The sequence below is a fragment of the Meles meles genome, chromosome 2 (genome assembly GCF_922984935.1).
Source record: "Meles meles chromosome 2, mMelMel3.1 paternal haplotype, whole genome shotgun sequence".
In the NCBI taxonomy this organism is placed as follows: Eukaryota; Metazoa; Chordata; class Mammalia; order Carnivora; family Mustelidae; genus Meles; species Meles meles.
In genome coordinates, this window is record NC_060067.1 from 66047366 (window position 1) to 66059408 (window position 12043).

The 12043-nt window shown below is 52.8% G+C and overlaps 1 protein-coding gene across 5 annotated transcripts in view; it reads left to right on the forward strand.

Moving 5' to 3' along the window:
* TBC1D14 (TBC1 domain family member 14) overlaps window positions 1–12043 on the forward strand; it is a 104953-nt gene that overhangs the window by 75248 nt on the left and 17662 nt on the right. For all 5 annotated transcript variants that reach the window (XM_045988374.1, XM_045988369.1, XM_045988382.1 and 2 more), the window contains 6 exons: window positions 919–1001; window positions 2233–2350; window positions 4515–4621; window positions 7842–7922; window positions 8986–9080; window positions 11919–11990. In XM_045988374.1, the coding sequence (XP_045844330.1) occupies window positions 919–1001; window positions 2233–2350; window positions 4515–4621; window positions 7842–7922; window positions 8986–9080; window positions 11919–11990 (556 nt within the window). The remainder of the gene's footprint in view (window positions 1–918; window positions 1002–2232; window positions 2351–4514; window positions 4622–7841; window positions 7923–8985; window positions 9081–11918; window positions 11991–12043) is intronic.

Sequence of the window (12043 nt, forward strand, 5' to 3'; positions counted from 1 at the left end):
GCCCGATGTGAGGCTCAATCTCATGACCCCAAGATCACGTCCTTGAGCTGAAATCAAGAGTCGGTTGCCCAACTAACTGAGCCACCCAGAAATGGGTCTTGTAATGTTAACTCTTGGGCCTTGGACCTGGTGAATGTGTGGTGGATGGGGAGAGAGTCCCTGCGGTGCCGGGTTAGAAGGATGGAGAGGGACCCAGGAAGAGCCCATTCGGGACCACCCTCCCAGCACTGTCAGAAACGGGGCCTGTGGGAGAAGGTGCCATGCCTTCTGGTAGAAGGCGGGCAGTCATTCAGAGTATGCTAGAACGCAGGCTGTGCTGTGTGGGGAGCATACCAGCCCGACCTTGCTGCCCCCAGCTGTCAAGCGCCTGCAGATTGACCTTCTGAAGGAGCCCATGCATTTGAGGTTTTCACCTAGGATTCAAAGTTGCACACCCTGTTTACATGCTCAGAGCTGTGGCACACATTTTATGTAAAAGAACACAGATGAGCCAGTAGCTGATAGGAAGCTTGCGCCCTGGAGAAACTGGTCGGAGAGCGGATTCGTCCGTATGTGCGACATCTGCCCTTGGGGTCCCTGCTTCTCAGAAAGTGGGACAGCTGTTTGGGTGCCGTGCTCAGCTCGCAGTTGTTCTGGAGACTGGGCTGAAAAATACCAGAAGATCAAGTATTTATGGGCAGCTGTTCCTTTCCTTCTACTAACTTTGTACTTCAGATTTTTAAAAATACTGACCTTGTTTTACTTCTGTAATTAAATCTTTTTAGCATAAGAAATTGCTGTGTCTGGGGTCATCTTAATAAATGTAGTTTTTTGGTCTTTTGAGTTTTTCATTTTTTTAGTAAGTAATTCTCAAATTTTGTTTTTCAAAGACTTTTATTTGATGTTCGTAATAGTAGAAATCCTTTGTTTTCTGTCAAGAAATCTCCCAGCAAAGCCAGCTGAAGAAGCCCAGAAACACAGGCAGCAGTACGAGGAAATGGTGGTTCAGGCCAAGAAACGAGGTAACGCTCTCACGCGTATTGCTTATGTCAGATGCCATGAGATTGAGTGTCTTTCCGGAGATTTTTTTACCCCCAGAGCCCTAGATCCTGAACTTGGGTGAATGCCTTAAATATTTTGAAATTTATTATTTTTCATCAAAAGCATATGTTTCCACTGACTGTCTATTCCCAGTAGCTTTCTCCAAGGCAGTAACACCATGAATTTACACGAGAAAAGAGACCCTTTAGGACAGAAGTGCTAGGCTGGGGAAAGCTTCAGTCCGAGGTGATGAGGTGATGAGCAAACTTCCTTCCCTCTCCGGCCTCCGCATTCCTCATTTACAAGACGATGTCATTGGATTTGATGAAATCCCGTGCAGCATTTAAAAACCCTAAGACGCCAGCATGTTTAAAAACGTATACGTAATAAACACAGTGTGGCCCATCCCACAACGGGTATTAATTCAGCGTAAACTGGAAGGATGTTCTGCCACCTGCTAGAGCATGGACAGACCTGGAGGGCTCAGCGACATAAGCTACTCACTAAAGGACGCGTATTGTAAGATTTTGCTGACCTGAAGCCCCAGAGCAGTGAGAATCATAGAGCTGGAGAGTAGAGTGGTGGTGAGCTTCTGTCAGGGAAGGTGAGAAAGTTCTGGAGGGACGGGTGGTGCACAACCATGTGAACATACCCCATGCTGCCAGTTGTACATGCAGAATGGCTAAGATGCTGCATGTTGTTTTAGTAAAAGAAATAGCGCGAAACACTGCGAAATAGCACAGTAAAAGAAATAGCAAAAAGCACGTGTAGTTTAAGATGCATGAGATTTCTCCAAATTGTTCCTCCCACGCTATGACTTGTGCCCAAGCTGTGAGAGGTGAGGCTAGAGGCTCAATGGGAAGGGGGACTGGGCTGCGGGGCCCCGGGGCATCTGGCGGTTGGCAGTGTTCCAGGTTGGCTGGGCAGGGAGTTTCTTGGGTTTCTCTCCTGAGGTAGCTGAACCCTGTTCTCACTCACATGCCCTTCCGTCTGTGCGTTCTCCGTAAAAAGCTTAGCGAGACGTGGACAAGGCCTAAGTGTTCCGCACTCCGAGAGGCCCAGAACGGGAGTTGGGAAGGTGGTGTCACGGCTCTACTTCGGTGGCATCTTTTGGGTGCTTCGCAGCGTGACTCTGATCCAAGTCACCCTGTGTTTGAGCAGCAGGTGTCAGTTAACCGATGCTCTGTCCTCGTTTGCCATTGCGGTTTGCAGAGCTGAAGGAGGCCCAGCGGAGGAGAAGGCAGCTGGAGGAGAGGTGCCGCCTGGAGGAGAGCATCGGCAATGCCGTCCTCACCTGGAACAACGAGATTTTGCCTAACTGGGAAACAATGTAAGCTGTCGTGTGGCGGGTACTGCTAGATGGCTTGTCAGTTCCCTCTAGAACCTGCGTTAGCGGCGGTGTGAACTGGAGCTCCCATCGCTGCCTTCAGTGAATTCACCCTTTACGTTTATGTGGTGTGGGGTCTCCCTCCCCACCTCAGTTCACCCCTGCCGTTCCCTGCCGGGACACTGGGTCAGCCCTCATCTGACCCCCAGGTTGTCTTTGCTTCGTATCCTGAGGAACCTTCTATAGCCCAGGTCTGTGTCATCCCCCGCCCCTTAGTGTAGAATGTCCGTGACTTCCTGCTGCTGTGTATACAGTGTGAGTTCCTTTGCTTACCTGGTGGGAACTTTTGTGAAATAACCCTTCCCATCTAGGCTCACCTTCTAGCTCTCCCACCTTGATGACCTCTCTCTTTAGGCAGCCACAGGACCTTTGCATGTTCCATGTCCTCTGCTTAGAGTGCCCTTGTCTTGTAACACCTCCTCCAGCTAACTCTTTGTTCTTTTTTTTTTTTTTTTTTTTTTTTTTTTTTTTTTTTAAAGATTTTATTTATTTATTTGACAGAGAGAGATCACAAGTAGATAGAGAGGTAGGCAGAGAGAGAGAGAGGGAAGCAGGCTCCCTGCTGAGCAGAGAGCCCGATGCGGGACTCGATCCCAGGACCCCGAGATCATGACCTGAGCCGAAGGCAGCGGCTTAACCCACTGAGCCACCCAGGCGCCCCTAACTCTTTGTTCTTTAAAGCTCGTACTTCCTTGGGGAAGACATTCCTGCCCAGGGACTGTGGCTGACCCCTGGGTACACTGCACCCATCTGCTCCAGCATCTGATGTCTTCTGTCTGAGGCTGGGGATGGAGTCTTTGATGACATTTCCCAGTGGCCAGTACCCAGCAGAGCCTGACACCTGCTTTCATCTTAACACCTGTGGACAGCGAGAGATCTGTCCTCCTTGCACGTTCAGAATGGGGAGGGGCAGTGTGCAGACAGCGGTCTCTAGGGCCACGCGCAGAGGCGGGTGGCTTCTTCTGGGTCTCGGTCTGTTAGCGGGCACCACCGGGGAGGTTGGATGGGAGTTTCCCTGCAGGCTTGTCCCTATCCACCTAAACCCTTGCTTCTGGCACTTTCCTCGCTCTGGTTTTCCTCGCTCTCGTTACAGGGGTCAGATGGCCCTGTCGAGGATCTCTGCCAGGAACACAAGCTATTCCTGAAGCCTGCTTTTCTAGGTGTCTTTAATAGGCTGGACATGCTCAGGAACTATTTTCTCTCAAAGGGGACCCAGGAAGAGAATGGGGGTGCTCAGAACGCCTGGGCTGTCTCCCTGTGTGGCTGCAAAATGCCTTCCGCCCCTCCACTCCTGGTGGAGCCTCCTGCCCTGCCTGACCCTTGGTGTGAGCTAGATGTGGGCATTTACACAGCAGCCCATGTTCAGGGCTCCGGCCAGGCGCTCTTGTGCTCTGTCCCACTTGACCTTCACAATGCCTCCCCGGGGAGGGTCTCAGCAACTGCGGGGCAGAGGGGAGAAGGAATCTGCTCTGGGTTCCACAGGTAAGGGCGGAATCAGGATGCAGCCCTGGTTTCTGTCGCAGCAGCCTGTGCTGTTCCCCCCGCACTGTGCTGAGAAGCCCCAGCCGAGCCCGGGCCCCTTTATGTTAGCCTTGGCTGGCGGTGGTGGGCCCCCCGCCCACAGCCCCCCGCTGTGGGCCATGCATGTGCCTCGTGGCCTGCAGGCCTCCACGGCTCCACTGCTGGTGGGGCTCACTTCCCAGGGACCGGCCTGCGTGCAGGGCGTGGTGGTCGGCTGCTGGGCTCTCGGGGCTCCCCGCCCTGTGCCCAGCTGTCTGCAATTCCTGCAGTGGCCCAGGCTGTTTCTCATTCCCTGCCTTCTGCTCAGAAAGCCCTTCCCTTTACTTGCTTAAACTGGGACGGTTACGCAGGATTCAGCTCCAGAACAGCGCCCTCCCTGCTCACACGGGGCCCTTGGCATCCCTGTCACAGCCATTATCATTGATCTCCTGGCCTCTGGAGTGCGGGGCTGCTTCTCCCTGAGGGTGGGGACTGTACGTGCAAGACTCTGTCCCCTGATTTTCTGGTCTGGGGCTAGGCGCACAGGTGGTCGGATGTTTCTTCACGGAGAACACACTCATAAATCCATGCTTCTATTTTTGTGCAGGTGGTGCTCTAGGAAAGTTCGAGATCTCTGGTGGCAGGGGATCCCTCCCAGTGTGAGAGGCAAAGTCTGGAGCTTAGCCATTGGCAACGAGTTAAACATCACCCATGGTGAGTAGCTTGCCTGATCCCAGGCTTGGAGAATAGATCCCTTCCCCCTGCCACCTTCCAGCCCCAGTCCTCCGGCTTCCCCTGTACCCTCTGCCTCATGAGGAAGAGAGGCAGCCGCTGCCCTGAAGTCGTGTCTTTGAGAGGCCTGGTAACTGGGTTCTCCAGGAGGGAGAGACAGCAGGGCAGCCAGGGTCACTCCTTCCTGCTTCTGTTACCCGGGAGTCCTGAGCAGACGCCTGCCTTCCTCCTGACACCTGTCCTCTTCCTAGAACAGACAAGGGGGCACAGAGAGGTTTCAGAGCATCGGTGGGCTGGGTCATGTCAGGATCTCTCCTCCAGATGCTGTGGAAAGCCAGCTTGGTGGGGACGTGGGAGTGGAAGAGAGGTGGGTGTTCTTTCTGGAGGCCTCGTGGTTGGGGTGCAGTGGGGTTTTTGGTGGCGTTTTGTTCCAGGCGGCTGATCTGTAAGCACCATAGAAGGACAGCTCCCGTCCCAGGCCGGGGTCCCTGAGTCCTAGTAGCTGCCGTTCAGGGGGAGGTGGAGATGTGTAGGTATTCCTCTTTCTTTGGGCTATTTGTCTCCCCGGATGCCCCATGTGGCATGCAGGTGGTCGTACCCTAGTAGCGGTATACCCTGGACTGGCTTCCCGCTCTGCGCCCTGCAGCCCATGAGGCTGTGTGCCCAGAGGGAGCCAGACACCAGGAGCTGAGACACTTCTCTGCCTGGCTGCAGTCTCGGCTGCTGAGACAGGAGCCTCTTCCTCCTGCCCTTCGTGCTCCTGCTGTGGGTGATGGCAGTTTACACCCCACGGAAGGCATTCAAGTGGAAAACTGATTTGTATCTTCTCTTTGTAGGTAGGGTTCGTGTTTTTATTACTGTTAATTTTTCTTTTCCTTAATTGTAAAAGACTTTGACCCTACCCCGCAATGGTGGCCTTGTCCAGGCAGCGTTCTCTGTCTTGAGTAGTAAGGTCAGCTGGTTGTGTGGATGGTTCCTGGTTTCTGTTTCTAGTGACTGCCTCCAGGCTCCATTTTAATTTCTTTACCTTAGAGGATTATTACATGTAACATGTAACTTTTGAAATCGGTGGTAGAAGTTTGGAGAAATTGCCGAGCATTTACCTCCGTCCTTGTTCTTGAAAATGTTCTAAACTCTAGCAACAGCTGAGCATCGTGCTGAGTACTGTGTGTCTGTGTGGTTCTCACTGATGCCTGCGTTGATTTTAGGAGAATTAGAATCTTCTGTGGGCTATGTCAGAGTAGATGGGGCTCAACAGCCCTGTTTACATATCTTGAAAGTTTGTCTCGATGCTGATATCGCTTCATTTTTATTTACGTCGCATCGTTCTTGTATGATTGGCTGCCTGGAGTCCGTTTCCCCCACGAGAGCACGTGCCCTGGAGGCTGCGGTCCCAGCTGTCCTATTCTCCGCTCCGTCACTGGGCCCGGACCAGCCCTCTGCATGTGACAGGCTTTCAGGAAGTATCTGTGGGATGCATGCCTGTGCCACCTTCTTGGGTTCTCCTTAATCTCAGTTTTACTGAATATTTAAGCCAGCATAAGAACGTGAGGCCGGGCATCGCGTTCTGTTGCTTGCTTAGATGTCTTCTCTAACATCAACAACTCTCCTGAGAAGGTTTGGGACTGCCCCACACCCTGGTTCGGGCTGGAGTCAGGATTCTCTGCTACCCCTGGCTGGGTCGGAAGCCTGTGTTCCAACTTGGGAACCCCTGGAGATTAGCTCTTGAAGGTTGTGCTTGTAAGATTGGAAACTTCTAGAAAGTCGGTGTAGTATGTTACTGAGCCTTCGCTCTCAGGGAAGTTAGCCTTGGGCTTTGAACCCAGGCCTGGGAGGAAGGTGTGTTTGCTGCCCCTCATCACTGCAGACACCACAGTAAAGGACAGAGACACCTGTGGGACTTGACACTTCCACTCATTTTTGTCTGAGGCTTCTGTGCTTGAACCATCGCATACCTCTTCTGACCAGTGGTTCCCAGTGGTTGGGGGCCAGGCGGTGGTTTCCTTCCATCTTCAAGCCAAGCCTGCCTCCTGGAAAGTGAGAGCGGGCAGAGGTTCTCCAGACCCTCTTGTTCAGGGATAATAGTATGAAGTTACATTTCACAGTCGTACCCTCTTCTGCCCCGGCCAACCTGCGTGTTGTGACTCAGATCTTTAACAAGGCGGGAAAAGGTAATTAATCAAGATTTCCCTTGTTGGATCACAATACGGTTCCTACAACTTGGCTTATGTTTTAATAAAATAGCGTGAACTCTCTGGAAAGCAGGGTGCTCTGTTGTATATTCCAGAAGTAATGGTGGGAAAAATAAAGTGACAGAAATTCTCTGGGTAGCTGCAGTTAATTAAAGTCCTCGTGATCCATCAGTGCTCGTCAGCGATGCCGATGTGGATGAGAGACCCAGGGCTTGGGTGAACAGCCAGGGGGCCGGGGAGGTCTCTGTGGGTGGAGCCTTCACGGAGGTTCCTTCAGGAATGAGGCGTGGACATACCCACAGATGGCTGGCTATGACAGCAGAATTTGTGAGCGTGAGCTCTTACTTCACTGTTCTAAGTTCCTCAAAGAGAAAACTTACTGAAAAAGTCGTAGGGGAGAGGGAGGTTGGGAGCCAGCCTTTGGGGCTCCTCCCGGGAAGTGGCAGCCAGCAAGAGCACCAGTGTCGTGAAGTCTCTGCCCGCTGTGCTTGGCCCCCTCCCTGCGTCTGGCAGCGAGCTGAGGGGAGGCTGGGCCCCCATGGTAGCAGCCACCTCCTGTCTTTCTCTGGAGCCGCATGGGTCTCTGCTGGGCTCTGCTTCCCTCCATCATCCGTCGTCTGGTGTTCATCGATTGTGTTGCTCTGTGTTGTCCCTGTGCCAGTCTCCCTCGCTGCGTAGGCAAGGGAGACACCTTTATGTCTCACTCCCCCAGGGGCTCACAGTTTAGTGAGGCAGTACACTCAGACACGAGTCAGAACAGAAGTGTGGTAGGGGCGTGTTGTGTTGTTGAAGCATGCACCCAGCATCGTGCTAATACTCTGTGACTTCTTTCTTAGTATGTGCTGACATCCTCGGAAACCACATTGGGGGACTTGCTCATGTGGCCTCCTGAGTGTGTAGTCTGAGGCCAACCTGTAAGCATTGGAACGAGTTGGTCGTGTGCTCGCCGGGGCTTTGGGAACACAGACTCCCACGTGCCCGTGGTACTCACCCTGAGGCTTTTCTTCCAGAGCTCTTCGACATCTGTCTTGCCCGAGCCAAGGAGAGGTGGCGGTCCTTCAGCACAGGAGGCTCTGAGGTGGAGAACGAAGGTACACACTGTGCTAATCCTGGGAGGCTACGTGGGTCCGTCGTGTGTCACTGTTTATGACACAGCCAACTTTCTGGCACTGAAATAGTGGTTGGTGCACGTTTATAAAAAGGTTCATGGGAAAAGGGATTTTTTTTCTTTTTTTTTAAAGATTTTATTTATTATTTGACAGAGAGAGAGAACATGAGCAAAGGAGCATCAGGCAGAGGGAAAGGGAGTGGAAGAGGGAGAAGCAGACTACCCGCTGAACAGGGAGCCCGATGCGGGACTTGATCCCAGTATCCTGAGAATCATGACCTGAGCTGAAGGCAGATACTTAATGGCTGAGCCACCAAGGCGTGCCGGATTTTTTTTTTCTTAGAAGAAACCAGTTGAAGAGAAGCTTATGAGAAAGGCCAATTTCTGAGATGCATTTGTGTGCAGACAGGCCGGAGGGCCAGTTGTAACTGCTGTGGTTTCACGGTTCCCGTGATTTTAGCGGCCTGGCCCCCAGAACTGGTCGAGTGTTGGCTCTGATAGGAGCTTGGGAACTTCTGCAGGGAGACAGGAACCCCGCACATTTGCTTCGTGATGCTTTTAGAATGCCCCACAATGCCCAGGAATGATTATTGCTGGTGCTTAATGGTGTCGTGTTTACTGATCTGTTTAAACTGTGTCATATTGGAATTCCAAAATTCAAAACCAGTTATTTGTGAATATCAGTCAGAAATAGTATGCAGGACTGTTTCCCTGTGGTAACTGCCACACATTCTGAGTTCACACCGCTAATGTTTTGGAGCCAAGGAAGGTGCGTTTCATGTATATTCCCTTCCTTGTCCATCCTTCCACGGACTCTTGCTGCTGTCCGGTAACATCGGGTGACATTTCAACTTCAGATGCTGGGAAATCCCTGACGACAGTCCGGCCTCAGCTGGTGCTATGAGGTTTTGCTCTTCAGAAGCCCACGGTGCACCGTGCTGACTCCCGTATAATCAGGCCCGTGACCACCCCGTCACACTTAGAGCCTTGGTGTGGTTGTGCATGCCCGCCCCTGAGACGTATCCCGATTCCCCGTCTTTTGATAGATGCCGGGTTTTCTGCTGCAGACCGAGAAGCCAGCTTGGAGCTTATTAAACTGGACATCTCTAGGACCTTTCCTAATCTCTGCATTTTCCAGCAGGTAGGTAGGGATCCTTTGTTGCTTTAAGTGTGTTTTGTCTAAATGTCACAGATGCCAAGCTGCCTGTATTTGTAACCAAGTTTGAAAAGCACTGGGGTTTGGAGGGTGCGGGTGAGAGAGGGCAGTCTTCCGTCATCACATTTAGACCTTTACGGATGAGGGTAACTCATGCTTCTGCTCTCAGGTAGCTCTGGCTCCTCTTACAGTGCATGTAACCAGGCCTTGGTAGGTCTGGCCCAGGAATGGCCTCGTGTGCTGTTCCACCCAACTGGGCGTCCCTGGCCACAGCTTCGTGTTCAGGGCTGCACACACAGCCCTCCCTCAGAAGACGATCTGGGTGGGGAGCCTGTGGTGCCGGAGGGGGCGTGCAGAAGTCCTTGGCAGCTGTGGGCTGGAATGAGGGTAGGCTTCTAAACAGATGGCCCAGGAGAAAGCGGTGACACCCCTGGGTGCAGAACCAGCCATGGAAGATGGGATGGAGTAGCCTCTTGGATGGCAGTAAAGAGAAATGTGGCCTCTCCCGTGGAGCTCTGAGCTGGCCCAGGAGGGGCTCAGGGCTGCTGGCCATGGATTTTGGAGACATCAGAGCTGAGGGGTGTGGAGACCTCTTCTTCTGGCAGTGGATGTTTACCCCGGGGGTCTTATTTGACCCCTCCTGCATCCAGTGTGTAACGGTTTTTGCCAGGTCTGCTTGTGAAGAAGTGCCCTTGAGCCTGTCCTTGCCCTGTTCCCACTGCCCTTACTTGGTTCAGATTCCCATCTTTTTGTGGACTTCTGTGCCAGCCCCCGCACAGGTCCCTGGCCTCCTCCGTGCGCTCACCTCGGCGCTTCCCAAGCAACCTTGGGATCCCTGACCTAATTCTGTCAGACCTGTGTTTCTGGTGTCACGCTGTGCGCACACTGGATAACCAGTAAAAGGATAGTGGAATGAACCAGGACGGAGAGTTCATCGGCCATGTGGAAGGAGCCAGGCGCTCAGATGCACGTGTTAGACACACGTGGGCTTGGCAGAAATATAGGTGTGTCCCAGCACAGGGGAGCTGTGGCCACTGTGCTGGGCGTCCAGCAGGGGTCGGGGGGTGTCGGAAATGGGGTCACTAAGGAAGGGGCCCTCAGGCTGCGCTTGGACTGGGTTTGAATGACAGTCTGACCAGACGATGGGAAAGACCCTCCAGGCGGAAGGAGGACTGGAACAGAAGTATCAGACGGTGGGTGGTGCAGGGGATCCCCCTTCCCTCTGAAGGAACGAGCAGAGAGCATGGAATTCAGTACTGTGGCCCCGCTTACCACCCCCCAGCCACGGTGGCCGCCCTGGGAGCCTGTGTGCTTCAGCCGTGCTCTAGAGGAAGGACAATGTCAGGATGTGCTTCGAGATACACCTGCCATGTAACTGACCAGGGCAGTCTGGGAACCGCAACGTGTCCTGAGAGGGTGCTGGCCTCTTCCCGACGCTGACGACCAGTGTTCCCCAACCAGGGACCCAGAGGGATCTCTGTACTGTCTCTCCGAGGGACTCAGCCTCGTTGACTTCGAGATTCACTGGGCAGTTATCTCGGCGCAGGGAGATGTGTTCAGAAGAAGAGGAGGGCTCTTGGGGTCTCTTGGGTGCGGTTTGAGACAGATGGCAGAGAAGTTGGCTTTTCTTCTTCCCTCTAGGTTCCTCTGGGTGTGTCCCTCAGTCCGTGGTGCCCTCAGCGCTGACTTCCTAAGTGGGTAGTACCAAGAAACAGCACAGCGGGAGGGAAAAGTGTGGGGAGATGTCCGAAGCAAGAGTTCTGAAATGGGGCCGCCATCCACTGGCACCGTCTTTTCTTCAGAGAAAAGACATTCAGCGCATAGAAGGCTGGAGCACCTTTGGAGTTAAAAGCATTTACCGTTAAGAGAAGTTGAGCCTGATGCTCTTGTCTTTCCCATTGCATGACGGTCAGCGGTAGTGTTCAGGTGGGCCTCTGGCACTCTGCCCCCGAACTCCCTACCCGTCCTCCTTCTCCTACCCTCGTGGCACTGGATGCTATCTCTTTTACTTTCCCTTGTGGGGTTTCTTTCTTTTTTTCCTCTGATGTAGAGTATCTCTTCTTTATCTTGGACATACCAGAATGTGACGGTTTGGGCTGTGGTGTTCTTTCATAAGCCATATGTGGTCACCTACAGAGTGACTTCCTCGTCACACACCATGTACACTTTTCATTTCCTAAGTTGGCTGTGGCTGCACATTAGCTGTGGCTGGGGACTATGGAGTCTGGACCCTGATGGTCCTTTCACAGTGTCTCCAGACACGCTGACATGGCAGGAGGTTCTGTGTGCTTGCCACTGTGCCCACTTAGAAAACCAGAAATTCCAGCTCAGGTCTTGGGTGGACAGGACTGGGAAAGCGTCAATTAAGTGATTCCTCTCAGGACTCGACACTCACGGGGTATTTCTTAAACCCGCCATGCTGAAACGCACAGAAGAAACAGACGATCATTGGGGCGGGGGGCAGGGGGGACAGATGGGTCACCTGCTCTTAAGAGCCCAGGGGTGGCTGGTTGGCTTGTGGAACCTTGAAGGGGCAACAGTCACCCAGCAGGAGCCAGACTGAGGATGCTTTCTGAGCAGGGTGTTAACGCCTGACCCATCCACTTTTTCCCAAGCAGCTTTGTGGGTTGAGCTGCAGACTCTGATTAACCCTGGATTGGCCGTTAACGCATCGAACTACGCAGGAGCTGCGAGCGTAATGCTTGGTCCCTGGTCCGCCCCCCAAGAGCAGCTGGTGTGGCCGGCGGTGACAGCATCCTGTGTCATCCCGAGTACTAACCAGACTTACGCACGTGTTGTTTTTTGGTGTGTTGATCCTTTTAGGGTGGTCCGTATCATGACATGTTGCACAGTATTTTGGGCGCTTATACTTGTTACCGACCGGATGTGGGTTATGTAAGTGAATCTTTTCAATATTTTATAATGTTACCATTTAAAGAGAAAGTCAA